Genomic DNA, 27,629 nt, shown 5'->3' on the forward strand with positions numbered 1-27,629 from the left:
TGTGACGTTTAGACAAGCTGATGAATGTCAAGTGCTCAGAACCATGGCTAGCACAAACAAATGGTCAATCACGGTTAGATTATAGTTGTTCTTACCGTGTGTATGGGTATGTTTAAATCATCAAAATTTATGGGAGGTGAACAAGTGTATCAAGTAATTTACATCTGAATTTTCATATGTTCACAGTTTTATATTTCTGATCAGAACGAGTGATTCTACGGCCATTTGATACGTTTGGTGTCTGACCCACCGCTGGTTAAGAGAGGCTTAGGAGTCACTGAATCAGAATTTACTCTTAGGAGTTACTCATGTCACCATTAAACTCTCTCCCTTTCTGTTATGCTCCTACTACAAAATTTCAGAAAAGTAGTATATTGATTCCTTTCCTCCTCCCACTTCTGTTACCTAACTCCTGGCCCTAAAGTCAAGAAATGGCTTAAGCCTGCCCTGCCTTTTCTTCAATCTGTTATGCCATTCTAATGTGTGATTTAATTTTTTTTAATGTTTATTTTTGAGAGGGAGAGACACAGAGTATGAGCAGGGGAGGGGCAGAGAGAGGGAGACACAGAATCCGAAACAGGCTCCTGGCTCTGAGCGGTCAGCACAGAGCCTGATGCGGGGCTCGAACCCCTGCACCGTGAGATCATGACCTGAGCCGAAGTCGGACTCTTAACTGACTGAGCCACCCAGGTGCCACTCTAATGTGTGATTTAAAAAGCAGTAGGGGCACCTGGGTGGCTAACTCAGCTGAGTGTCTGACTTCAGCTCAGGTCATGATCTCACGGTGCGTGAGTTCGAGCCCCATGTCAGATTCTGTGCTGACAGCTCGGAGCCTGGAGCCTGCTTCGGATTCTGGGTCTCCCCCTCTCTCTGCCCTCCCGGGCTCATGCTCTGTCTCTGTTTCTCAAAAATGAATAAACATTAAAAAAAATTTTTTTTTAAAGCAGCAGAGGAATAAACAGAGTCCCCGAAGAAACACACAAACTGAAAAACCTAAAATCAACCAAATGTCCACTCATCAGCAAAATGATTTTATCTCAATTAGAAAAAAAAAAAAAAAAGGCAAGTCAGACAAGCAGAAATTGTTGAAAGTGAGGATAAATGTCATACCCCTCCTTTTACAGATGGGTAACTGATCAGCGGGTTCCCAGAGTCACTATGAAGGTAAGCACATGCTGATACACAGATCATAGGGATCCACAGCCAGAGTATAGATAGTTACTGGAGTACAGGAAATCAGTTATGTGCATAAGGCTTAGAAATGCTAACCCTATCTGTTCTTTTAAGGCTTCATGGAGTTAGAAAGAGCTGAGAGGACATGAGATTAAGCTGCATGAAAGAAAGGAATCCTGCCAACAGGAGCCAGGTAAGGCCACAGTGGGCAGGCTGTGTTTGGCAGGAGACCCAACAAATTTACTGAAACTCACTAAGCAAAATCACAGGATATTAGGTTGGATGTCAGAATTACTTGTGTGACTACTACAGCTGACACACTTTGTCTGGGCTGTAGCGAGAAGAGCAGGAGGAGTCACAAAAAAGAAAAGATGAGGAGATAAGGGGGCCTCAGTCCAAGAACTATTCCAGTAGAGGATCTTCCCGTAACTGTACTGAAAAGGGCAGAAGCCACCTGTTCTAGAATCAGAATTGTAAACTGGCAGCTCAGAGAACTATCCAACTCAAAAGTTGACCCACATTTGGGGCACCTGGGTGGCTCAGTCGGTTAAGCGTCCGACTTCAGCTCAGGTCATGATCTCGTGGCTTGTGGGTTCTGGCCCCCCTTCGGGCTCTGTGCTGACAGCTCGGAGCCTGGAGCCTGCTTCGGATTCTGTGTCTCCCTCTCTCTCTGACCCTCCCCTACTCACACTCTGTCTCTCTCTCAAAAATGAATAAACATTAAAAAAAATGTTTTTTTAAAGTTGACCCATATAGTGTTTTTTTTTTTTCAATGTTTATTCATTCTTGAGAGAAAGCATTGCGGCGGGGGGGGGGGGGGGGAACGGGTGGGGGATGGAGGTGGGGACAGAGGATATGAAGACGGCTCTGTGCTGACAGCAGTGAGCCTGATGCAGGGCTCGAACTCACAAGCCATGAGGTCATGAAATGAGCCCAAAGTCAGACACTGAACGGAGTCTCCCAGGCACCCTGACCATATAGTGCTTTTAACATTTGAATTCATCCTCAACAACAAATTGAGGTTTCACACAAAAGCCAGATTTCCACCGAGATCTGACCAAGTGGAAGATCTGGCAATAATCAACTATTGAATATAATTGGAATAGAATATAATTAGGAAAGAATATAATTAGGAATAGAAATAATTCAACTAATGAATATATTATTCACTAAAGCTGAGGAGGTGGTCCCAGTTCTCCAGCCCACGCAGCCCCTCCCACCCGCTAGGTCCCTGCCTGCCTCACCATCATTCGTTGCTGATCAGACTCGTCCGTGCTAAAAACACATACTATCGTGCACTCAAGTGCATTCAGTCACTACTTCCATGAGAAAATACATTCTGAGTTCCAAAAAATTATAAATAAATTTTTAAACACAATCTGTTTTTACTTAGCCATTCCAAGGATTTTTGCAGACTTTCTGAAGATTGTCACCTTTCCTTCTTTCCCTGTCTCCTGTTTAGTTTGGCTCAAAGTTCTGGCCAGCATCACATAAACTTACACGGCTTGCCACACTACTTTCTGTATCCTTAAGCCTTCTGGGACTCACTCTCTCTGTAAGTTATGGCTTTTTCCATTAATAAATGATTTACAAAGTTTTCCAGATTGATTTGTTAGATCAATCTTTTTTTAGGTTTATATCCTTTGCTATAAGTTTCTTTTTTTTTTTTTTTCTTTGCTTTAAGTTTCAAGATTGCCCTGAAATCCATTTGGTAAAGCGAAAGAGGCCCACGGAGTGTGTTGTAGTCCCGTTTTTTCCGTATTAATTATATTGTTATATTGTGAGAAGCTTCCGTTTTCATACGTCTTTTTCTGGATTTTTATAATGAATCATATATATAGTGAGAGCACAAATTTCAGGCTTTAGGACAGGGATCAACAACTTGTTCTTACGTAGATGTGCCAAACCAACCTCAAACACTTACTCGATTTAACACTTAAATGTAGGCCTTTATATTTTAAAATGTTAAAAAAAACCAAAAACCTAAAACCGAAAGCCAAGAAAGCCACAGTGTTTCAATATGTGTTTTGTTTTGCTGGCCACAGAAAACATGTTCCAGCAGATGGGGCTAGAAATCTATATACGATCCTCGCTTCAGTGCATCACATGCTCTGATGGAACACTTTTCTTAAAAAAGAAAGCTTATTTTTATTCACGTTCTAGTACTGAAGAAGAGTAATGCATTACTGTAATGTTGCCTCTAAATACGAAAAGAAAAATGCATGTTTTCCTGTTATGTATAGACCGTAGATAAAAGTTATACAACACAGATACGTTTTACGTCAGCAGGACAATGCTTTCGCTTTTAAGTTTCTTGACTCCATCCCACAGCGAAAAAGCCTTCTGTACACACAGTACACAGATGCACGTGGGCACACATACCAACACGTGACACAAAAATTTCACGAAACAGTATTCATTTCTACCACGATTAATGCATTCTGATGCTTTCTATTATATCTCGCTAAAAAAACCCCCAAAAAACAAAAAAACCCATCGATTAGTAACAACCCACTAGTTAACTCTGCAGTACAAGGACGTGCCCGTCTCCATGCTGATCAGAGCAGTGGCTGTCGTCCTCTAGCATCCTCTTCCTGAGATGAGACGCACCAACAAGGAACACTGTTGCTGCCAAGATAAACTACGAGCCAACGGCAAGTGGGCTGAACATCTTAGTACGTTACGATCTCTGCAAGTGACACCAGGTAAAGAGTCGATTCTAGTACAGCGGGTAGTGACTAACCTCACTCAGTCAATTCTGGGAGCTTGCTGTGTGGCACAGGAAAGAGGGCGAGTCAGGAGCACGTGGGGGGAATGAGACAAAGCACACCTGCTCTCTGGTGCAAAGCAGAGTCCTTCCTGTCTGTGTCCAGAGTGGGAGAAAGGGCTATCCCACCACTAGGGACTCCCCAGCCCCAGGATGCCCACGTGGAAATGCGGTGGCCCTCCATGTGGGGCAGATAAAAGCCAGTCTTCGGCCCTGGGGATACAGGACCTAGCCACACTTCAAGACTGCGCTCGCCCATGAAGAGTAAGATCATCAGAAATGATGTTCCAAGGGGGGGCCTGGCTGGCTTCCTGGGAAGAGCACACACTCTTGATCTCAGGGTCATGAGGCCGAGCCCCACATTGGGTGTCGACGTTACTAAAGAAAAAATAAATGCTTTTAGAAACATAAGATTTTCTATTATTTCCCTGTGCTCTTCAGAGAGACCACATGCTGCTTCTGTTTTTGCAAAACTGCATCTGAGGTCACGCCTATTATGTTACATAATATCTTGTGTCTAAGAACCCAGCACTATATGACTCCTTAAATTTGGTGATAGAAAACCATAGTTCCTCATAAAACATTTTTAAGTTTTTTTTTTCCCCCGTTAAAGAACAAAAAAAGTATAACCCAGGAGGATTCCCTTCTTTAACCACTGGGCTTCTCAGAACTAAATGTTCACCTAGATTATTCATACCAGGTAACAGTTATTTCTCTGTTCATGTCAATTGTTTGCTCCATTTCAAATGTAATACTTTCATTATCTCATTTAAAACTACATTAAATTTTGAAGATCTACTTCAAATCCTTTCCTGGAAGCAGAAAAAATATCCTCAAAAAAAAAAAAATAATAACGAATTCAAGAAAATTGCCTCCAACGGGGCGCCTGGGTGGCGCAGTCGGTTAAGCGTCTGACTTCAGCCAGGTCACGATCTCGCGGTCCGTGACTTCGAGGCCCGCGTCAGGCTCTGGGCTGATGGCTCGGAGCCTGGAGTCTGTTTCCGATTCTGTGTCTCCCTCTCTCTCTGCCCCTCCCCCGTTCATGCTCTGTCTCTCTCTCTGTCCCAAAAATAAATTTAAAAAGTTGAAAAAAAAAAAAAAAAAAGAAAATTGCCTCCAAGTCGAAGGACAGCCCGAAGAAATAATGTCTCTTTGAGAGTTTACAACCAATAAAAAAAAAAAAAAAAAGTGACACCTCTGACCGTATCATCCTCTTCATTAAGAAACTTGATTACTGGGGCACCTGGGTGGCTCAATTGGTTGAACATCCAACTTCTGATTTTGGCTCAGGTCACGATCCCAGGGTTGTGGGATCAAACCCTGTATCGGGCTCTGTACTGAACATGGAGCCTGCTTGTGATTCTCTCCCTCTGCCCCTCTGCCCTGCTCACACTCTAAAAAGAAAAAAAAAAAAAAAGACTATTCTCTGTGCTGCTAGGTGTTACAAAAGACAAAATGGAGATCTTCCTCTTTTTTTCTAATTTTTTTTTTTAACATTCATTTATTTTTGAGAGACAGACAGGGCGAGAATGGGGGAGGGGCAGAGAGAGAGGGAGACACACAGTCCGAAGCAGGCTCCAGGCTCCGAGCTGTGGGCACAGAGCTCGACGCGGGGCTCGAACTTACAAACTGTGAGATTGTCACCTGAGCCGAAGTCGGACGCTTAACCGACTGAGCCACCCAGACCCTCAGATCTTCCTCTTTCTTGGATCTGCCATGAATTCAGGTTTTTACACTTCATGTCATCTGTCACTTAAATACTGCATTTCCCAAATGATCACAAAGCTAAACAATACAATTAAAAAATCAGGACCTGTGGGGCCCCTGGGTGGCTCAGTTGGTTAAGTATCCGATGCTTGGTTTCAGCTCAGGTCATGATCTCATGGTTTGTAGGTTCAAGCCCCGTGTCAGGCTCCACGTCGGCCTGCTTGGGATTCTCTCTCTCTGCCCCTCTGCTCGCTTGCACGCTCTCTCTCAAAATAAATAAAAAAAGCTAAAAGTAAAGTAGAAATAAACAAAGCTAGAATCCAAAGCAAAAATCATGAATCAATCCTAATGTCATAACCTGAGGATCAGTAGTGAAGGTCTATCAACCTTTTTGAAGGAAGTGAACTATGCAGTAAAAACAACAACAACAAACCCCCCCCCCCCCCCCCCGCCACACACACAAATTAAACATGCTCAGGGTCTACTCAGAATCAAGATTTTAAGACTGACATTCTAACCTGTTTTCTGAAAGATTCAGAAGGCCTGATTGTTTTAAATATTCTCAATTCTCATTTTTAACGTTGATGACCATAGACATGAAAGATCCCTTTGCCTCTCTTCTCTCCTTTCTAATTTAATAAGTATTTGTTACATATAAGACACAGTTCTGGGTACTATACAAGGTATAAAAGTTAGCAAAGGGCTTGATCTTAACCTTAAATAGTATTTATCATGTAGAAGGGAAATGCAGTTGTATCTGAAAAATTCTCATAAACCTCTAACAGTAAATAAAAACACCCTCTTCAACCCTTAAAGGCCAGAAAAGCAAAAACCTCTCACTGTCTTCTGACTATACCCATTTTCTGTCATTTCACTACCCCATCCCATACAGTTACCACAGGCTAATGAATGCTTACCTGTCTGCATAGCTACTGAAAATGTTAAAAAATTATTTTTAAATGTTTGAGAGAGAGAGCGCGCGCGCGCTCACGCACATACATAATGGAAGAGGGGCAGAGAGGACAGAGGATCTGAAGCCTGCCCTGCACTGACAGCACGAGCCTGATGTGGGGCTCGAACTCACAAACTGTGAGATCATGTCCTAAGCTGAAGCTGGGCGCTCAACTGACTGAGCTACTCAGGCGCCCGTTTTTTGTTTTTTGTTTTTAAATTTGATGAAGAATTTCTACAGTTTGATTTTGTTTAATGGGTGTTTTTTATAACACCATTCCAACACTGGACTTAACAGTAGTCTTTTTTCTCAAAGTTTCCTTAGGCCAATAACTAATCTTTTCATAAATTATATTTTTATATTTAATTGCCTATTTTTGCCTTTATATGTATTATTATTATTATCACTTAAGTAGCCTTCACACCCAGCGTGGAGGCCAACGTGGAGCTTGAACTCATGACCTCAAGATCAAGACCTGAGCTAAAATCAAGAGTCAGATGCTTAACCAACTGAGCCACCCAGGTGCCCCTCTATGTATTATCGATTCCTAAAATGAAGATGCTGATTCCCTTTGGATGTCACAGGTTTTACTATCAGACTTCAAAGCCCTTGCTGCCAGATCTCTTACGTTCACAGCAAGGCTGTGGCGCAGCGGGCACTCGATTACAGTGCAAGTAAGGATTGTACGCACAAGGCACCATCACACATTTACCTCATTCACAGAGAGAACTGGAAGGTTGGTCCTGGATGGCTGCCTGGTCCTCGACGCTTTCAGTGGTCTCTTGATTTGCGGAAAGTCTTGTTTAGGAACAACTGTTTCCGTTGATACAGATGAGTACTGCCGCTCTAATATTTTTATAAACCACTTAGAACCTAATAGATTTGGTTTGTGAGTCACTTTCCTGTGAGTACTAAACGATTTCCTGGTCGGAAGGAGCACTTTTTCACCCTGGCAATGTGCAGCATTTAATGGAGACAGTATGTTTGTATTTGGTATTTTCTGACTTGTTTCCAGGACCTGGGACATACTCAAATCACCCGCTGCTGTCTCAGGAAAGAATAAATCCAAGTTCTGGCTTCTCGTCACGGTGCTGCATATTGTAGTCTCAAATTCCTTAAGCGGTTTTAACGTTCGATGAGCAAGTCTTTGGCACTGATACACTTTTGATAAAATACAGTGAGATCCGGCCAGGGCTCTGAAAAGTCTGGCTGACATTACCACATCCCAAGCTAAAAGAAAAAGAATTAGAGGTTCAAGGCTTTTTTGTTTTTGTTTTAATGTTTTCAAATATATACAGTATCTTCCTAGGCAATAAGCATATTTCTGTAAAACCATTTGCAAGACAAATACACCTTAGCCTAAGACTAGAAAAAGAATGAGGTTAAAAAAAGTCAATGCAAGTGCTCCCCCCACCTTTCCTTTAATCAACCTCTGGCCTTCTTTCTGGAAGATTACAACACTAGAAAGCTAGTGACATGACAAGGACCTAAAAAAGAAAAATAGAGTGATGGGATCTTTTCGTTTACTTCATTAGCATTTACCATTAAATGCTTCATTAGCATTACCATTAAAAACAATCTATACTTCTAAATTCCTTTACTCAAAATTTATTCAATGAGATCAACAATGAGTTAGGGTCATGAAAGGACAGAGTTCCTGCCATCAGGTGCTAATGGTCTAGAGGAGAAAGGCATTTTCAGCTGCCCATTATAACTCAGTGGAACAGGCCCTAGGTTCTATGAAAGAGCTACATACAGTACAAGCTGCGGAGGAAACACACTAGGAGCTCCCCTAATTCTACATGAAGAGTCAGGAAAGGTTCTCGGAAAGATTCCAGCTGCTTCTTGAATGGCAAAGGGCTCTTCAGGTTGAGATCGGCCTGGTAGTGGGGGTAAGGGATGTGAGAGACACGTGTTCATGCTCCAAAAGAAAGAGACTGCATATGTAAATAATCCCCTCCCCTTATTTAAAAAAAAAAATATTTTTTTTAGTGTTTTTATTTATTTTTGAAGGAGAGAGAGAGAGACAGCATGAGCGGGGGAGGAGCAGAGAGAGAGGGAGACACAGAATTTGAAGCAGGCTCCAGGCTCTAAGCTATCAGCACAGAGCCCGATGCGAGGCTCGAACCCACAAACTGTCAGATCATGACCTGAGCCGAAGCTGGACGCTCAACCGACTGAGCCACCCAGGCGCCCCCCCCCCACCTTATTTACAGCATAAAATATTTGTTCTGTAAAGGCAAGCCTATTAATAGGCAATCAATACTAATAATTCTTTATAAAAATAGCATGTTAGGTGCTAGAGATAGAATAATGAATCATTGATCTCAGAATTCACAGTCTAGCTGGGGAAACAGAATAATGTGATTAAGTTCAGAACAGAGCTATGTGCCAGTTGCTATGGGGCCAAGAGAAGGGAGCATCTCAGGTGAGGGTGGGTAGGACATATTGACAGAGGTGACATTTGAACTGGGTCTCAAAAGGGCAGAGGGATCATCAAATCAAACACTCTAGGTACAGAGTACTGTTTGGCCACCAAGGTGCAACTTGAAGGGAGGCAGGAGCAAGTTGCAGATTAGGACTGAAAAGGAGCCAGTGGCCAGTCAGTGATGCAAAAGTGTCTACAGGTAGGGGGAAGCCACAGCTTTTCAACGTGACACTCACACGGTCAGATGTATGTTTAAGAAACCTACGTTCGGTAACAAGGTAGACCGGGAACAGAGAGAGACCAGGGCCTTACTGGGTACTTTCTACACACTAGGCCCTCCGCTTTACCTCACTGTTACCCCAGGAGGCATTTTACAGACGAAGAAGCTGAGGCCGAGAGGCGGACTCCCTTGCTGAGACCTAATTACAACCCAGGCTTTTCCAATTCCAAAGACGACACGGTAACCACTACGATTTACTACCTACCTCCAGGAGGAAGAGGACAAGGGTGAGTCACGGCGAAGCGAGGGGGGCAGAAGCTGCTGTTTTCAAAACACCTCAAAAGCTGGAACTGGGTGTTTAGTTCTAGTCCAACGAGCTACTACACTTGACCTTTAATTAGTACTATTCCCTGCCGGCTCAACCAGTGGGTGTTGAAGAACCTAATTACAATACATGTCGGAAATTTGTATACACAGAGCCTTCCATTCTCTTCGAGGAAATTCTTACCTTGAAACTAAAGACTGCCTTCCTATAGAGGCTACGCAAAGCACTAGGACAAAGAATGCAAACGCTACCAGACAAACAAGAAGTGTGTTTTCTCTTAATCTTTGCCGAGGAAGACAGATGTAGCATTTAAGGTGTCTCTCTCTCTCTCTCTCACACACACACACACACACACACACAATTTAGGCTTTGTGAAAAACTGGGGCGCATCTCAGTAAAGTTAAATTTTAATTGTACAAACTAAATCTAAAGGTTGAAAGTATGTTAGAGTGTTAACGACTCTAAAAAGCTCTGCGTTACGTTTTGTGCCGATCCGTGGTGGACGCGGCTCTTCCAATTCCCCAGCCCGAGTTCCCCGACCGATCTTGCGTTCCACCCTTCCTGCATCGCTCCCTCCCATGGTCATATGCTCCCGGCGGCAGAGTAGCCACGGAGCGCATACGGTTACTGAGCACCCGAAATGTGCTTCAATAACACTGAATGCTTTTTGTACTTTGTATCTTACACTTAGTACAAAAAAATTAAACATCTCCCTAATTTTTACACTGATAAGTTGTTGAAATAGTATTTTTAGATATATTGGGTTACATAAAGTAAATTAAAATTGATGCCACTTGTTTATTTTTACCTTCAAAACCTCTAGAAACCTTCAAATGCCGTTATGTGGCTTGCACTGTATTTCTATTGGAGAGTCCTGCTCTAGGCATGTCATTATCAGTAATTGTAACCGCATATTCTCAATTTCAAGCATTCTGCTCCAAACATCATGTCTGGTCTTTTTTTTTTTTTTTTTTTTTGAGGGGAAGGGCTAAGTGAGCGAGGGCAGAGAGAGAGAGAGAGGGAAAGAGAAAGAAAGAAAGCGAGAGGCAGGGCTCACCCGAAGTGGGGCTCAAGCTCACCTGAAGCAAGACTCGAGCTCACTCAACATAGGACCCAACTCATGAACAGAGATCATGACCCGAGACGAAGTCAGATGCTTAACAACTGAGCCACCCAGGCGCCCATGTCTGGTCTTTCAAGCTCACTCCTCCTCTTAATCCCAATTCTTCATCCCCAATAGGACTGAACGGTCCAATGATCCAGACACCCTTTCATTGTCGCTCACTCCCCATTCACTTCACTTCTGCCATGCTCAGCCTATATTCCGTGGTCTACTATCTCTCTCCCATATACCTCAAATCCTTTGAATCCCTCTCTCACCCACAGGCTCACATGACATAACATCAACCAGAATCAAATATACTTCCCCTTATTTGTGCCTGTACTGCATCTGAACGTGGCTAAAGGCAACCAACCAACCAACCAACCAACCATGCCAGCTGGTCTCACTCTAGAATCATGACCACTTCCTTTAGGAGCACCCTTTCCTGCTGCTCAACAACCTTAACCTCTTTCCCCACCAGAGTCTACTCTGTGCCCTCTCTTCACACCTCCAATGCCTCCTCACTTCCTCTTTCATTGACAAAACAGAAACAATCAGAAGAGAATTTCCACACGCTCTCACCATGATCTGCCTGCCCGCCTACCGATTCCGTGCCCATGGATTCTGGCTTCCCTTCTGCTGGTCCCATCTGGAACCAGGTCCTCCACAGGCACACCAAGTCTCACCCCTTCCTGCCTGCAGCAGGAAAGGTTAAACTCTTTCCTATTTCGTGCTATTTATTTTTCCATCTTTCCGGCACATTCCTATTAGTAGATAACTGTGATTTAATTTCTCTCATCTTATAAAAACAACTCTTCCCTTCCATATACTATTTACTCTTTCTTTGAGTTCCATTCCTTTAAAAGCTTTATTTACTGTCTCTAACTCCTGTTCTCTGAGTTTCTTGAGCCCCTTCCAATCAGGCTTTCATCCCTGCCCCTTTACCAAAACCCACTTGTTAAGGCCAGAAATGACTTCCCTATTTTTAAGTCCAATGGTCACTTCTCAGTCTTCACTGTACCCGACTTATAAGCAAGACCAGATTAGTTGATCACTCCGCCCTCTTGGAAGCACCTTCCTCAAGTGGCTTCTAGAATACCACACTGGCCACTTTCCTCCTACCTCACTGGTGGTACCTTCTTTCTCCTCTGTATTTTCCTATCCCATCAACAATTGAAAGCACCACTGCTCAGTATTTGGGCCATTTTTCTTCTCTATTCTCAGCTCCTTAGATGTTATCTACACATCGATGAATAGCAGGTATCTATCCCTATGTGAAAAATGTAACATGCTCAAAACTGAACTTCCAAAATCTTCTCTCAGATTCTATTCTTGCCACAGTCTTCCCCATTCACAAAACAGCAATCACACCCTTATCTTTCTTTGTTAAAGGCAAATACCTATAACCCATCTTGCCTCTTCATTCCCCATACCCAATCTGTCAGCAAATCCCACTGGCTTTATTTGCACCAGGTCTCAACCCACACTGCTACCACCCTGGTCCAAGTGGCTGTCTTTCCCATGATTACCTAATGGGTCTCCCTGCTTCTGTTCTTTGCCTCCTACAGAAGCAACCAAAGTGATCCTTTGAAGATGCAAGTTGGATCACATCTTTCTTCCTGCACAAAATTTGATGCTGGCCTCTCATCTCATCACCGTAACATCTCTTGTAGCTCTATGTCTCGCTCAGTTTGCTCCAGTCACTCCGTCCTTTGGATCTTTGTGCTTTTTGTACTTACAGTTCGTTACACTCTTTTCCTAGGACTCTGTAAGGCTCATTCCCTCACCTCCTTCAGATCTTTGCTCCAACAGAGTCCTACCCAGTGAAATCTTCCCCAACCACTTCATTTAAGATGCACAACCAACACCCACTCTCTATTTTCCTCCACTTTTTATTTTTCCATTGCATTTAACATCACTTGCGTACCTCGTATTTCTAATTTGTCAATTCATACAACAAAGATGAACTGAGTTCCTATCACGTGCCTGACATCCCCGACTTGCTGGTAATACACATGAAAATAAAAGACGAAAATCCCTATGTCTTGAATCTTACACTACATCGGACGTGACAGGCCATAAACGGGACAAGTCAGTAAGATAGATACTAAATAGCGACGAAGCTAGGGGCGCCTGGCTGGCTCAGTCCGAGGAGCGAACAACTGCTTGATCTCGGGGCTGTGATTTCCAGCCCCATATTGGGTGCAGAGATGATTTAAAGAGAAAAAAAAAAAAATGACAAAGCTGAAGAAGAAACCATAGAAAAGAATAGATTTCTCTTTCTCTTCTCTAGAATGTAAGCTTTTTGAGGATAAGACTGGTCTTCCGTTCATGGTCTTCTGTGACCATAGTGCCCAATATACGGTAGGTATTCAACTCACATTTTCCGAATGAAATACAAGGCAGCTATTCAGTTAATTGGCATATTTTATACTTTTTAAGAACAATAATACCAAATAAGAAAACCGTATCATCCAGGCTGCGATTCAACGGATAAATGGCTCTAACCTTTGGGAGCATGCCTTCCAATTCCTTAAGCTCAATTTTAAAAAAATCTTTGCGGTAACCGCTATGTACTGGCTCAAAAAAGGGCTCGCTCAGTGTTTATGGATTGCGTGCTTTTTTTCACTCCCAGCTAAGTCAACCAAAGATCACCGCAGCGGTACCAGTGAAACCTGTGACCCGAGCGATTCAGAGCTGCCCGGGTGCAAAGGTTGGGGCCCCGGTGCAGGACCATACAACCAGCTAGGGAAAAGCAGTACACTAACCTCTCCGCCGGAAGACACGAGGGATGTGCCAAGCGAGCAAGCTTACGCGACCCTGCGGCAAGTAAAGTGCGGCCGCAGGTCCCGCTTCCCGCAGTCAGCTCTGCCGCTCGGGCGGCCCTCCCAGCGCCCGCACTGCGCAGGCGCACCGAACTCCGGGCCCCGCAGAGCGTGAGCCGCCCGCTGCACGTGACAGCCGGACCACGTGACCAGCGTCGCCGCGACCTTTTCCGCTCCCCAGTGCCTGGGACCTCCCGGTCCCTGCTTGCTTCCGCCTCCGCCCGCTTCCTTATTCCGCTGCTCTCGTCACCCTCAGCTGTCCCCGCCCTCGTCCCCGGAAGATCTCCGCGTCCCCGAGCGCGCCGTTGTTTGTCTCTCGTACGGGCACCAAATAAAGTTTTTTCATTCAAAAGCATTTTTTTTTTTTTTTTAAACCCATGTCCCTCCCTTTCTCAGCTCCTCCTTCGCGCTGGCGCCGCCTCTCTTCCTGCGGCGGGTGCGACGCGAGTTTAGGCGCCGGCAGCGTGGAGATGATGGCGGGGTCTCCGGCGTCCCTGTCGGGACAGGACGTAGGGTTCGTGTCGCTTTCCTCGCCCAGTCGCCCTGCTCCTCTTCCTGCTCTGTTTGCGGAAAGCCGGGCCTCGCCGGGAACCTGTGGGTTACCATCGGGGGAGCTGCGGCGGGCCTCAGGGCCCCGCTCCCCGGCGAGTCTGCTCGCCTTCCTCCGACGGCCGGGGAACGAGGCGGCCCGGGGCGGGGGCGCGCCTGCTGGTTGCGGCTGCCCGCCGGGCTCCGGGCTCGGCTCGGCTTCCCGCTTTCTTCCTGACTGCTGGGAGCGGGCTGCGCACCCCGCCGAAGTCCTGGGGTCACCCCGCCTCCTGTCCTTGTTCGGGCCTTTTAGTGGCTTATGTTTTAATTTGTGTTGTCTTTCAAGTGATCCGATGTTGCTGCTTTTTTACTCCTCATGACTGTCTTGCGAGTTTATGCCTCCTCTGTCCCCTTTCAGGGTGTTGCAGCGACATAGCTTTAATCATTTTTCACGTATTTAATAAACGCACTTTGGGGGGGCTAAAATCTTTTGCAAAAGCTAGGAATCTCAGCTCTATCGAGAAATGTGTCTCTTCCTATTGCCGGTGAGATTAATTTGTGGTCTCCCTATTAATGCCTGCAGCTTTTGGTTTTCCGCGTCCTGTCACAGATTTCTACATCAAGTTGTGGACGACCGTAAAAAAATACATATTTATTTGTATAAATCGAATGGCCAAATTTATATTTGAGATATAGCCTACTGCAAAATATGGGGGGGGGGGTGCGGGGGAGGAGGAGCTCTTAGACGAAATTGACCTTATTCTGAGTGGATGGAGACCAGAGAGGCACCAGTGGCCCCAAATTTAAGCAGGCAATCATTGAGAGTCATGCAAAATATAAGGAAGGAGGTGTGTGGAACCTTAAATTTTGAGTCCTGGGTTCCTCTGGCTCCACCCTAGTCCTGACCTGGGACTTTACCCTCACAGATGCAGGCCTCTGAGGAAATACTGAGGATATTTAGTACTTTTGACCCTTGGACAAGGTGGGGGTCGGTTGTAGTTAGGGGCCCTGACACCCCTCCTCCTCCCCTCCCTCAGTGGAAAATCTGCAATTTGACTTTTGACTTCTCCAAAACTTAACTACTGTACTTTGTGTCTGGTAATCTGAAGATACAGATGAACTGATCAGCTATGTTTTGTGCTCTAAAAATGCACAGAATTTCATCGTGTCCTAAAATCTGTCTTTTCTAATGGAATCCTGTGCATTGGCTTAAAAAGTTATTTCTGTATAAAATGATAATCTGTAAATCTTGATTTTTGTAGGTCTAAAATAAAAAATATCTCCCAGTTTTTTTTTAAGTTCAAGTATGCTCAAGTTTTTCTTCCAGCTTTTTTTGTTCTTTGGCACTTCTCGAAAATTTCTTGATTTTGGGGTTGCGAGAGTGAGATGGTAACATCTTGTTTGAGGGCAGAGTAGGAGTACTTATGCAGGTAGAGAAGAGAGCACAGAAAACCTTTGAAAAGAAAAAAATGGCTAAGGATATAGACTAAGAGAAAAGTGAGAAGCAGGTTCCTAAATGGTTTTCATTCTTTATGTTCCTCTAGTACAGTAGACGCTCTCAGGCAATTTTACATCCATTGCCTCGTTCATCTTTCCAAGCAGGTGAAGTCAGTAATAGCCCTGGAGTAGAGCCTGTTTGATATTTAGGATGATCTTTTTTCTGTCCTGTCCTGTTGTTAAACTAGTTTCTGATTCCAGAAAATAAAAGGATTAGAATGGGAAAGATAAGATTGATGGCACAGGCTCCAGGGGAGAATCTGGGATTAGAGGCACAAAGATTGTTAGCTTTCATGACACGTAACACCAGAGAAGTTTGCCGATTTTCCAATGTCTTAATGTAGTAGTCAAACAATGCTGGCTTACTTTATAATGCTTGTATGCAAAGGGCTTTGAATTCAAATGAGCTGTTCTAGAAACAACGATGGCCAATCTGTTGGTATTAATGCTAAATAATATACTGTGTATGTGGCTCTCTTTTCTAGATCGTTTGCATATCTTACAATTAAAGACAGAATACCACAGATCTTAACCAAAGCTATTGATACATTGCATCGACATAAAAATGAATTTTTTGAGAAACATGGAGAGGTAATATTGTGTTTTAACTTTAATTTTTTGTTAATCCTTTAACAGAAACACAATAGCTGTTTTTTGTCTGTGGTAACAATTATTCCTCCTGAAGATAAGAACTCTGGTTTTTAAGAAGCTTAAACAAAACAAAACAAAAAAGGCAGAATAGATAAGACAGGATAATGTGTGTGCTCTTTGATTTTTAACTTAAGAATTCTGAATATCAATGTTTATATTAGTTTGTAAAAGACAAAATGTAGCTTTGAAGTCTAGTATTTTCTTTCCTTCTTTAGGACCTTAAAAATGTTAACCTAGAGGACTTATTTCTGTATAATATTAACTGTTTGCATATATAAATTATTTAAATATAGAGTATTCAGATATATTTTTGAAATATTTAAAATTTTTTTTCGTGTTTCTGCAGAAAGGCACAGAAGCTGAAAAGAAAGCAATTTCTCTTCTTTCTAAATTGCGAAACGAATTGCAAACAGATAAACCAATAATCCCCTTTGTTGAGAAGTTTGTTGATACTGACATATGGAATCAGTACCTAGAATATCAACAGAGTCTTATAAATGAAAATGATGGGAAACCCAGGTGGTTTTACTCACCTTGGTTGTTTGTAGAGTGCTACATGTATCGTAGAATTCATGAAGCAATTATCCAAAGGTAAGCATATAACATCAGATAATAAATGTTTAGAGAACTTAATGCTTTTACAAAATTATAGAATGATAAGTTTAAAGATTAACAGTGGAAGCCAGAATTCAGTTCAGCAGATATTAATGACAGTATCAGATATTTCTGTAAATGTTATCGATATAGTAAATTCTTAGCAATTATAACCCAGTTGTTTAGAATAGACATAAGATCTAATATCTGAATAAAATAATATAATATCTGAATAAAAATTCTTACGAAGAGTTTAGAGTAAAACGAATTGTACTGGGACACCCAGGTGGCTCAGTTGGTTAAGCATCCCAACTCTTGATTTCCTGAGTTAAGATCCCAGGGTCATGGGATCGAGCCCTGCATTGGACTCCTTGCTGAGTGTGGAGCTTGCTTAAGATTCTCTCTCCCCCCTCTTTCTCCCCCTCTCTGTCCCTCTCTCCCTGTCCCTCCCTCTCCCCTACTTGTGCGCTCGCTCTCTCTCTCTCTCTCTCTCAAAAATAAAAATTACTGATCAAAAGATGTTAATATGAAATAATTATTTCTGTAAAAAAACAAGACAGGACAGAGTAAACATGTTTTGTTTATAAAAATAGGTAATAGATCAGAGTTGATTTGGGGTAAGGAGTCAACAGAACAGTGAATCACTACAGGGTTTTATGTACTATCTTAATTTTTAGGCCTTTTTTTTTTTTCTTAATGGCTAGATTAGAAACAGACTAAAAGTTAAACACATGTCAGAATCACTTTTTGTAGGCTTGTTTGTACTAATTTATTTCTTCCTAGGAAAATTCAGCTATAGAACTGATTTAAAGAGCAGAAGAAAATGTAATGGGGATTATCCTTTTAGCTCGCTAGTTACAAAAATACAGGTTTGCTAACTAAGGAATTGTTTGGTATCTGTTCCTAAACATAGCAAAGGATAATTTAAAGCAATTGATCAAATCAGCACGAATAGTAAAATAAAAAAATTATTTTGGGAAACATGCATAATTTGAGTCTATTCATTAGCTTTTTCTGACTTAATCTTCAGAAATTATTTTTTCAAGTCACAATTTGTTGTTTTTGCTGATAAGTTTATTTAATTAAAGTAATTATTTTTTCTGACCTCACACCCACTGCTGAATAAGTGTATTTTAGGACTTCTGCTCTAAAAGCAAAAAAATGCGCTGTTAAAAATCTAGCACATTGCCTGGCACATGGAAGGCATCTAAACAAGGCTACAGCTAATACTAGGAGCTGCCATGTGCTGAACATCGGCTGTGTTCCTGTTACTTTGCAACCCAGTGAAGTATAGGTATTACTATGTTTCCACGATGTCTGAGGAAACTGAGGTTCAGTGGTATTAATAACTTTTCCCAGGGTTACATGACTAGTAAATGGTACAGTCAGTATTTGACCCTGTTCTGTATAAATCAGCTTAGAGCCCTCATGAAACCATCTTTTTCCAAGTAGTAGATTTGGGTGTCTTATCAAGGACTAAGGCGAGTCTGAAATTCTGGGTGATGGTGTCATAACTTGGGGAAATATCCATCTTATTAGTCAATACCATGCTGCAGAAGTGTCTGGGTGGCTCTCTGTAGGGAGTTGGTGGAGCTTGGAAGTTAGAAAGGTAAAAGGAATGTGTTTCTGAGTTTGCCTTTGGAGGTAGATCAGGTTCAGAGAATAAAAAAGTCCAGGTTAGAAGTTTACAATAGAAGTTTACAAACCTGGCTACACGTTTATAACTCAGTTGGGCGAGAAGACTTTTTTAACATGTAGGTTTTGAAGTCATTATATTAAAATAAACACTGATGATTTAATTTGCGGTGGGGCCTGGGCATCAGTTTTTCTTTCCATACCTCAGAAGACTGCACACCCTGGATTGATAGCCACTGGTCCGGAAACAGCTTGCTAAGAGGAGTCATGGCAAATTTAGCCTTAAGTGGCAGGAACAAAACTAATCTCTCATGGATGTAGACCTTTCCTAAGGTGATCTAAGGTGGCTGGGGCAGGCAATTTGTATCCAAACTCAGGTTTTAGGTCAGTGTAAGGAAGTACTATTCCACAGAAGTAGTAATGAAATCGTTTTTAAACGTCCCAATTCATAGGAGGAATTCCTGCCCTGGGCCAGTGATAGCTCCAGTGACCAAAGAAGGGTCTTAGCTTTTCTAGGATCCCAAAGCACACCTTCACTTTAAGACCTGTTTGTGTTGATTTTGCCCCTTATATTGAAACATACGTGTAGTTTTTTTTTTTTTGTCAAGATGTTTGGTTTTAGTTTTTCTCAGCGTTAAATAGTTGAATAATCTGCAAGTCTGAAAACAAAATCTCAGCCATATGTGAAATTTAAGTAAATTATTAAGTAAATATACTTCAGATATTGAAAAGTGAGAGTATGGAGAAAACAAGCATTTTAAAACTTTTATTAAAGTAGAATATGGGGGCGCCTGGGTGGCTCAGTCATTTAAGCATCTGACTTTGGCTCAGGTCATGATCTCATGGTTCGTGGGTTCAAGCCCTGCGTCAGGCTCTGTGCTGAAAGCTCAGAGCCAGGACCCTGCTTTGGATTCTGTGTCTCCCTCTCTCTCTGCCCCTTCCCCACTTGTGTGCTCTCTCTCTCTCTCTCTTTCGCTCTCTCTCTCAAAAAGAAGTAAAACTTAAAGTATAATATGCAGTCAGAACATATCTTTTTTTTTTTAAGTTTTTTTTAAGTAATCTCTACACCCAATGTGGGGCTTGAACTCAACAACCTCAAGATCAAGAGTTGCATGCTATATGGACTGAGCCAGCCAGATGCCCCCATCCAGAACATATCTTAAGTGTTCAACAATCTTTACCAGAACACACTTATGTCCCAAGGGCCCCCATTAAGAGTCAGAACCTTACTAGGACCCAAGAAACCCACCTTATGGCCCCTTTCAGTCCTGACATCACTGCCCTTCATAACACTATTCTGACCTGTGTTGGTTTTGCATGCTTTTAAACTGCATTTAAATGAAATTATACGGGATATACTTTTCTGTCCGGTTTCTTTCATTTAGCATTAATGTTGGTGAGACTCATCCGTATTGTCGCATATAAATGTAAATAATTTTCATTGGTACATAGTATTGCATTATATGACTATATCACAATCTGTTTATCTATTGTTGATGGATATTTGAGTAGTTTCCAGCCTGGGGTTATGAAGAATGCTGCTGCAAACATCCAAACACATGTTTTTAGTGAGCGTATATGTGTGTTTCTGTTGGGTGTATATCTAGGAGTGAACCCTGGGTCATAGTGTATGCACATATATGGCCTCAGTAGATTCTATAATAGTAAACATTTTAAAACCAGGAATCAAATGTAAGTGTGTGAGTTTACTCTTAAATACAGGAATAAGGCTTTTTTTTTTTTTTAATTTATTTTGAGAGAGAGAGAGAAAGTGGGGGAGGGGCAGAGATCCCAAGCAGGCTCCCTTCGGTACTGAGCCCCACATGGAGCTCGATCTCATGACTGCGAGATCACAACCTGAGTGGATGTCAAGAGTTGGACGTGTAACCCTTTTTTTCCCCCAAATTTAAGGCTCATTTTTAAAATGAGGTGTGACTTTAATGATGTGTTAATAAAACACCAGAACAAGGATTGGCAACATTTTTCTGTAAAGGGCAAGGTAGTAAATATTATGGGCTGGCGGGGGGACATGTGGTCTTTATCGCAGCTGCTCAGCTCTATCCGTGCAGTGCAGAAGCAGCCACGGACAGTACGTAAATGACTGAGCGTGGCTGTGTTCCTAAAACTTCATTTATGGACGCTGAAATTTGAATTTCACGTGTCAGCAAATAAAACCATTCAGAAGTGTAAAAGTCATTCTTCGCTCACAGGTCATACAAAACAGGTGACCCGCACTGGGTTTGCGAGCTGCAGTTTGCAGACCTCTCTGCTTGAATCTGTGCATCCAAGTAATTTTTATCTTTTTTTTTTTTTTAAGTCACCTTGAAAGACTGATTTATTTCAGCAATGCTGCCATTGCTAAAAATATCTTTTAATTCTTTGGAACTTCCTTCAGAGCCAGTTTACAGGCCTCAAAAAGAAATTAGTCTCCTCCTTTTTTAGTCATTTTTCATTTTTGATAAAAAAAAGAAAAAGAATCTTTTACTCCATTTGATTTGCACACATCATTCTACTGAAATTGCTCTGAGTGACTTTGGGTTCCAAATGAACTCCAGAGGAGAAAGAGGCGCTGTCACTGACAGGGCGTGTAATAGTGTCCTGCAGGTTCTGAAGAGAATTCCAGAAGTGCTTGAGCAATGGCTGCATCCTCAGAATAAGGCTCTCGCTTCCCAGGGTGACTGACTGGAAGGAGACAGCAGTCATGTGGATGTGTAAATTCTGGTATGTTTTTGTCTTTTTTTTTTTTTTTTTTTTTTTTTTAAATCAGTTCCACAGCAGTCACATCGTTTTTATCCTAAGGTAGATGATCCAAGGAAAAAGTTGGTAATTTAGAAGATCAGATGATCTGAATACCTTTTACATTTGGTTCTGTGAAGTCTATGATGTTCTTATTTATACCTTGCTGGTTATGTTTCTCTTAGGCTTGTATTATTAGTTGATCTCTCATTGGACAGACAGCTTAAAGATGTAGCCACAGCGCATGTATCACCGCTGGTCAAAGTCAACTTGGGAATAAAAGTTGACCTAAAAAACCCCAGGAAACTACATATACGTGACCAAAATTTGTCATTATAATAAAACTTATGTTTGTATTTTCTGATTTCTCTTGAGTAGTTGTTGGGTTCCCACAATACTCTTATGTTTTACTCTCTTGGTGATTAGCACATTGGATTCAAGTATTTATATGCATATGTTTGTAACTTGGAACCCTGCCACATTTAGCACCCAAAAACTGCTAAATTAAAGCAATTATTTTGAATTCTTGTTTCTCTCTTCTTTTGCTCTGGAAACCATACTGGGTGAATAATTATAGATAGAGTCGCTACAACTATTTAAAATTCCAGTAAAATTTTGATTAGGGAACTTCTGACAGTTAACTAAAATGAGTTTGGGGATTTGTTTTTGTGTAATTGGATTAAATTGATTTAGTGTGTATAATTTGATAATTATTTGTTTTTCTGTAATTGATCCGTTATGTGTAGTATCTGTTACCACTAATTTTTGAGACTAGATGCTTCTATCCTCTTTCCTTTAAAGAATTGCAATTACCCAAATGTTAAATAAAAGAAGGTACAGAGTTCTATAAATGTTTCGCTTACGTTTTTCTCCTCTTGTAGTCCGCCAATCGATGACTTTGATGTATTTAAAGAATCAAAAGAGAAAAATTTCTTTGAGTCACAGGAATCTCTCGTTGCTTTGTGTACTCACCTACAAGAGTTGAGAACAACTATCGAAGACCTAGATGAAAATCAGCTGAAAGATGAATTTTTCAAACTTCTTCAGGTAAGCGTGATAATTAATCTCCTGTATTTAAACAGTCAAAAAGTAAACTGGGATTGATTTAGCAACAGAGCACGTGTATATCTATTGTCATTTCAGTTATAATTGATCATTTTTTATCATTTTAGTAATAGTGTTATTCAAGAGATAAAAATCCACTCAATCTCTGAAAATGAGTTTTGAAATTTCTTCGACTGGAGATGATGTTAGTGGCACAGGCGTCCTCTGGCTTCATGGCTTGTGTCATTCTTGAGAGGATACTTCACAGTCATTTGGTCAGCCTACCCTGACTTGGGCTTGAATGCTGGTTTTGTCACTTATTTGTTGTTGGATCTGAGGCAAGTTACTTAACTTCTCTGAGCTACAGTTTTCTCGTCTGTTAAATAAGGACGGCATCGTATACCTCGTCATTTGACATGAGAATGAAACTAGATTCAGTCCTGTCAGCATGAAGCACAGAGCCTAGAACAGCCTCCTGCTACCATCAGCTGTAAACGCTCAGGTCGTCAGTGGTCTGTTTAATGTGACTTTATTACGTTCCTTCGTCTGTCTTGTATTACATTTTGCTTTTAATTCTCATTCAAAACATCCGAAGATTTAAGATACGTTATTAGAATCAGAACTATTTGAAAATACGTGGTTTTACATGACAGTATCCCCAGCCCTCATCTCCCAGAAAAAGTCAGAAGCATCCCCAGAAAAAGATGTTATTAGAAAATGCCACGAGGGGCGCCTGGGTGGCTCAGTCGGTTAAGCGTCCGACTTCAGCTCAGGTCACGATCTCGCGGTCCGTGAGTTCGAGCCCCGCGTCGGGCTCTGGGCTGACGGCTCAGAGCCTGGAGCCTGCTTCCGATTCTGTGTCTCCCTCTCTCTCTGCCCCTCCCCCGTTCATGCTCTGTCTCTCTCTGTCTCAAAAATAAATAAAAACGTTAAAAAAAAAATTAAAAAAAAAAAAAAAAAAGAAAATGCCACGAAAGGAGATAAAGCAGGGCAGGAGAACCGGGGATGGTGGGGGAGATGCAGGGGTGTAGTGTAAAGTGGGGCTGCCAGGGGAGGGCCTCTGAGAAGGTGGTGGGGAGGGTGCCTGCCTCACCCGAGGCAGGTGAGGAATGTGGGTCCCATGCATGTCTAGGGGAACGTTCCTGCCTAGGGACCCGCGGGCGTGTGAGAGAAGGTGCCAGGTGATTCTGCAGGCAATGAGCGGTGAGGCGAGGGGGCTGGAAGGGCCACAGAGGCCTTGTAAGCAAAGGTAAGGACTTTGGTTTTTACTTGCATCGCAAGCACTGGGGAGCTATTGGAGCGTTTTCGTCTGAGGAGTAACAAGGATGAACTTGTTTCAAGGGTTACTTGTCAGGACACACTGAAGGGGCACAAGGCTGGACACCAGGAAGTCTGTTATTAAAATGACCCACGTGAGAAGACATGTTAAATGTCACCAGCATTCTGGAGACACTGTGAAAGCAGAGACTGCAGAGTCCTAGTAAAACTTTGAGGGCAAGCACAGTAGGCTGCGTGATTAAGAGGGAACGGCTTGCTTTGAGTTTGGAAGGAAAGTTGTCAGGGTGTCGTTAAATAATAAGCCTAGTCATCTCCCCCCTTTGGAACTATTCCTTTATGCTGAGCTTTGACTTAAAAAAAAAGAAAAGAAAAAGGAAAAGCAGTAGTCACATCAGTCTTTATCCCTAGCTAGCCCACTGTTTCCGGGAATAGTCCTTGAATATGTCTTTGTCCCATAAGTAATATAATAAGTTGTGAAGAAGAAAGAATACCACTCTCTTTTCTGTCATCTAGCCTGGCCAAGTAAAGGAGGCCCAAAGTTGCCTTCCATTAGCGCTCATGGATCACCAGCGGTTTAGCTTCCTACCAGAACCTGAAGGTGTTTTAGTTTGCAGGGAATGTTGGTCTGTTTTTAGAAGCCATAGAACTCCACCCCTGTCCGCACAAACATTTCATGCCTGCTCTGTCAAAGAGTGGATGCTGGGCGTGTGATGGTGAGGAAAACAGATAGAACTTGCTGTCACAGAACTTGTAATCTTGAGGGAATATAGACAGTCAGTTAATGGCACAAATTAGTGTGGAATTACAAACTGGAAGATGGGGTGCAGGAAACATGCAGGGGGCCGGCAGAGACCCTCACCTCCACTGAGGAGTGCTGTCATCGACCCCACTGTTTCTGTCAGGTGGACACTTAACTGTTTGAGCCTTGCACTTAAAAAATCCATTCATTTATCTTTGTGGGTTTTTTTTTTTTTAAGTTTATTTATTTTGAGGGAGAGAGAGCACGAGTGGGGTAGGGGCAGAGAGAGAGAGACAGAGAGAGAATCCCTGATGTGGGGCTCGATCACACGAACCATGAGATCATGACCTGAGCCGAGATCAAGAGTTGAATGTTTACCCCACTGAGCCACCCAGGTGCCCCCATTCATTTATCTTTTTAAAATAATATTCTTGGTTGGAACATGCATTTTCCTCTTATTTTGAATCACACAAGTAGAGTTTGTTTTGGCTAACATTTATTGAGTATTGTGTATATTATTTAGACATACTATGTCGATTAATTTTCGCAGTAACTCTACAAGGTAAGTGCTGTTGTTACGTCATTTTTCAGTTGTGGGACCTGAGCCTTAGAGATCATGTGTAATTTACCAATGGTCGGTAATTGGAAATACTGGGAATTGAACCCAGGTCTATCTAATTCCAGAGCCTGTACTCCTAAGCATGTAATTTTAATTAGAGCTTTAAAAAAGAGGGGCTGCATGCCATTTTCTATAAACTAAGCTGGAGTGTTATTTCAGTTTAAAATAGAATGACAGATAATTAGAGTTGGAGAGGTCTTTAGACATCTTGCCCAATTTCGTTATTTTACAAGTAAGAGAACTAAATGCCAGAGAAGTTGCCTGGTCCTAAGTTTTATATAACTAGTAAAAGAAACTGAGCAGTTTGGGTAGGAGTGGGAGGAGGGAAAAAGGGACTTATTTTTCTCATGACTTTGGATTTTTAAATAAATTTTGTAGCCTCTTTTCACAGTGTATCATATCCTCTTATCTGCAAGATGCAAAATCCTTCTGATTAAGCAACACGGATCGTTAAAATCATTCAGATCAGTTTTTTAAAAAGTTTATTACCTAGTGACCAATTAAATGTTTCATTGTCTTAATCTCGATTATACATCATGATATAAACAATCTTTGCATTATTAGAGAAAGTGTAGATCTGATGGGTATTTTGTATCAAGACTGCTGTAGAAGTAAATTTTATGAATAGTTTTAGCAACCCCTTGCCCCACATTTTACATAATAGAGGTTTTGTTGGTTATTCAAAAGAAGGGTAAAACTTGTGTACTTTTTCTTTTTCAGATTTCGCTGTGGGGCAATAAATGTGATCTGTCTCTGTCGGGCGGGGAAACCAGTTCTCAGAGAACCAACATAATAAATTCTGTGGAAGAACTAAAACCTTTCATTTTAGTGAATGACATGGAACATCTTTGGTCACTGCTTAACAACTGCAAAAAAACAAGAGAAAAAGCGTCTGTTACTAGAGTAGATGTTGTTCTGGATAATTCTGGGTTTGAACTCGTTACGGATTTAGTATTAGCTGACTTTCTGTTGTGCTCTCAACTGGCTACCGAGATCCATTTTTATGGAAAAACTATTCCGTGGTTTGTTTCTGACACTACTGTCCATGATTTTAACTGGTTAATTGAACAAATGAAAGGTTCTAATCACAAGTGGATGTCCAAGTGTGGGGCCGACTGGGAAAACTCTATTAAGATGGGCAGATGGGTGTACCATGATCATATATTTTGGACTCTTCCTCATGAATTCTGTGTAATGTCTCAGGTTGCTCCTGACTTATATGCCGAACTACAAAAGGCACATTTAATTTTATTCAAGGGTGATTTGAACTATAGGAAGCTGACAGGCGATAGAAAGTGGGCATGTACCATTCCCTTTCATCAGGCCCTGCGAGGGTTCCATCCTGCCCCTCTCTGCAGTGTAAGGACATTAAAGGCCGAGGTTCAGGTGGGGCTGCAGCCCGGGCAAGCTGAACAGCTCGCAGCCTCCGAGCCCAACTGGATGACCACTGGGAAGTATGGAATATTTCAGTTTGATGGTCCGCTCTGACTTGTTTTAGGATGTCTTAAGTTGTCTGGACAAATCTGACAGTCGCTTGGCATCCCCAGAAAGGCAGTGTGCGAATTGAGTCACGGGGCTGCTCTGCCTGGCTCTGGGAAGCCTGGCTTCTCGGTGCTCCCATACGTGCACTCTGGACGCTTCTCTCTTCGAACGTTTTGCCCCACGACATTGTTTGGGAGATAGACGGAGTAAGCTAGTTACAGAGATTTACGTTTCTGTTGGCATATTAGTAACTTATTTCAAGTTAGATGCATAATTTCAAGTGGTACTAATGAACTTATTTTTAATTGGGCAGAAAGTAAAATAATGCGTGAATTCTGCTTTTAAAGTTCGTTAACATTCTTTTAATGCTATGCTGCATGGTATTTACAAGCATGGGATTTTATTTAACTTGTTTTGGCGCTCTAAAAATAAGGGCTCTGGGAAGACATTTTAAATATGCTTTGAAAAGAGGGATTTCTTACAGCTGTGACATTTGAACAATGGATGTAAAGATTACTTACCTCATAAGTTAGTTTTAAATTTTGTTCTCCTTGAATTTTATTTCCTTCTAAATACCCTGTTTTATTTGCACGCATTTGTATTTTGATTGACCTGCGGAATGGACACTAGGAAGCCCAAGATTGAACAGAAACAGCTGGTATTTGAAGAACCGTGGTACCTTTTTACATTCTATTTGCAATGTCCGTGATCAACTGAAATATATTATTTTAACACGTAAGTGTTTTAAATGAACAGATTTTTAGATTGTTCTGCAGTTTAGAAAAAATGCTTTAGATAAAAAAAGATTCTTACGCATTGAATTTGGAGTAGTACCAACAAGTTAATTTTTTACATGCTTACACATTTTTTTGGTGACTACTTCATATTAAAGACTAAGTTTCAGGTCAGTTTGCTTTGAAACTGAAATTGGAAATAAACCTGGAAATGTTTTTCTTGAACTGGCATAATAAAATGAATTGTACTGAAAATCTTGTTGGTTTTATTTTTTCCAGTGGGTGAAAGTCAAGGAGGGACGATTAAGTATGAGGTCTAAGAAAGAAACTCATAATGTACATGTTGCCAAAGCAGTTCTTAAATTATGTCACTTATAAATGAGGTTAAGTCTAAATGAGGTTATAGTCTATGACCTTGCTAAGTGTTTTTAAAAAGCTATGTCAAATATTTATATAAAGCTGCACGTTTTGAATTTACTCTTACCTACGTGTGTTCCTGTTTTAAACATTAAGTTACTAAAATACCGAGCATAGTATAATTGTAGACACTTGACATGAGTTAGAAAATGAGTCTATTTGTGTTGACTTTATAG

The 27,629-nt window shown here is 41.7% G+C and overlaps 2 protein-coding genes across 4 annotated transcripts in view; one reads left to right on the forward strand and one right to left on the reverse strand.

Moving 5' to 3' along the window:
- Positions 1–13,645, reverse strand: part of RMND1 (required for meiotic nuclear division 1 homolog) — a 45,310-nt gene extending 31,665 nt beyond the window's left edge. The window contains exons 1-2 of one of the 2 annotated variants that reach the window (XM_060616909.3): positions 13,443–13,645; positions 7,312–7,829 (exon numbers count right to left, since the gene is read on the reverse strand). In XM_060616909.3, coding sequence (XP_060472892.2) covers positions 7,312–7,815 — 504 coding nt within the window. In that variant the 5' untranslated portion in view covers positions 7,816–7,829; positions 13,443–13,645. The remainder of the gene's footprint in view (positions 1–7,311; positions 7,830–13,442) is intronic. The other variant, XM_060616910.3, reaches the window with a different exon arrangement.
- Positions 13,646–13,887: 242 nt separating this feature from the next.
- Positions 13,888–27,291, forward strand: DCPH1 (damage control phosphatase 1). Of its 2 annotated transcripts, XM_060616906.3 has the most exons (5): positions 13,888–14,013; positions 16,010–16,115; positions 16,522–16,766; positions 22,022–22,187; positions 25,541–27,291. In XM_060616906.3, exons 1-5 carry the CDS (start codon positions 13,970–13,972, stop codon positions 26,306–26,308), a joined length of 1,329 nt encoding a protein of 442 aa, XP_060472889.2. In that variant the 5' UTR covers positions 13,888–13,969; the 3' UTR covers positions 26,309–27,291. The 2 variants fall into 2 exon arrangements, with proteins under 2 accessions (XP_060472889.2, XP_060472890.1); XM_060616907.3 differs by lacking the exon at positions 16,010–16,115 and having other exon boundaries at positions 13,915–14,013.
- Positions 27,292–27,629: the final 338 nt, after the last annotated feature.

Source organism: Panthera onca, chromosome B2 (genome assembly GCF_046562875.1).
Source record: "Panthera onca isolate mPanOnc1 chromosome B2, mPanOnc1 haplotype 2, whole genome shotgun sequence".
In the NCBI taxonomy this organism is placed as follows: domain Eukaryota; kingdom Metazoa; phylum Chordata; class Mammalia; order Carnivora; family Felidae; genus Panthera; species Panthera onca.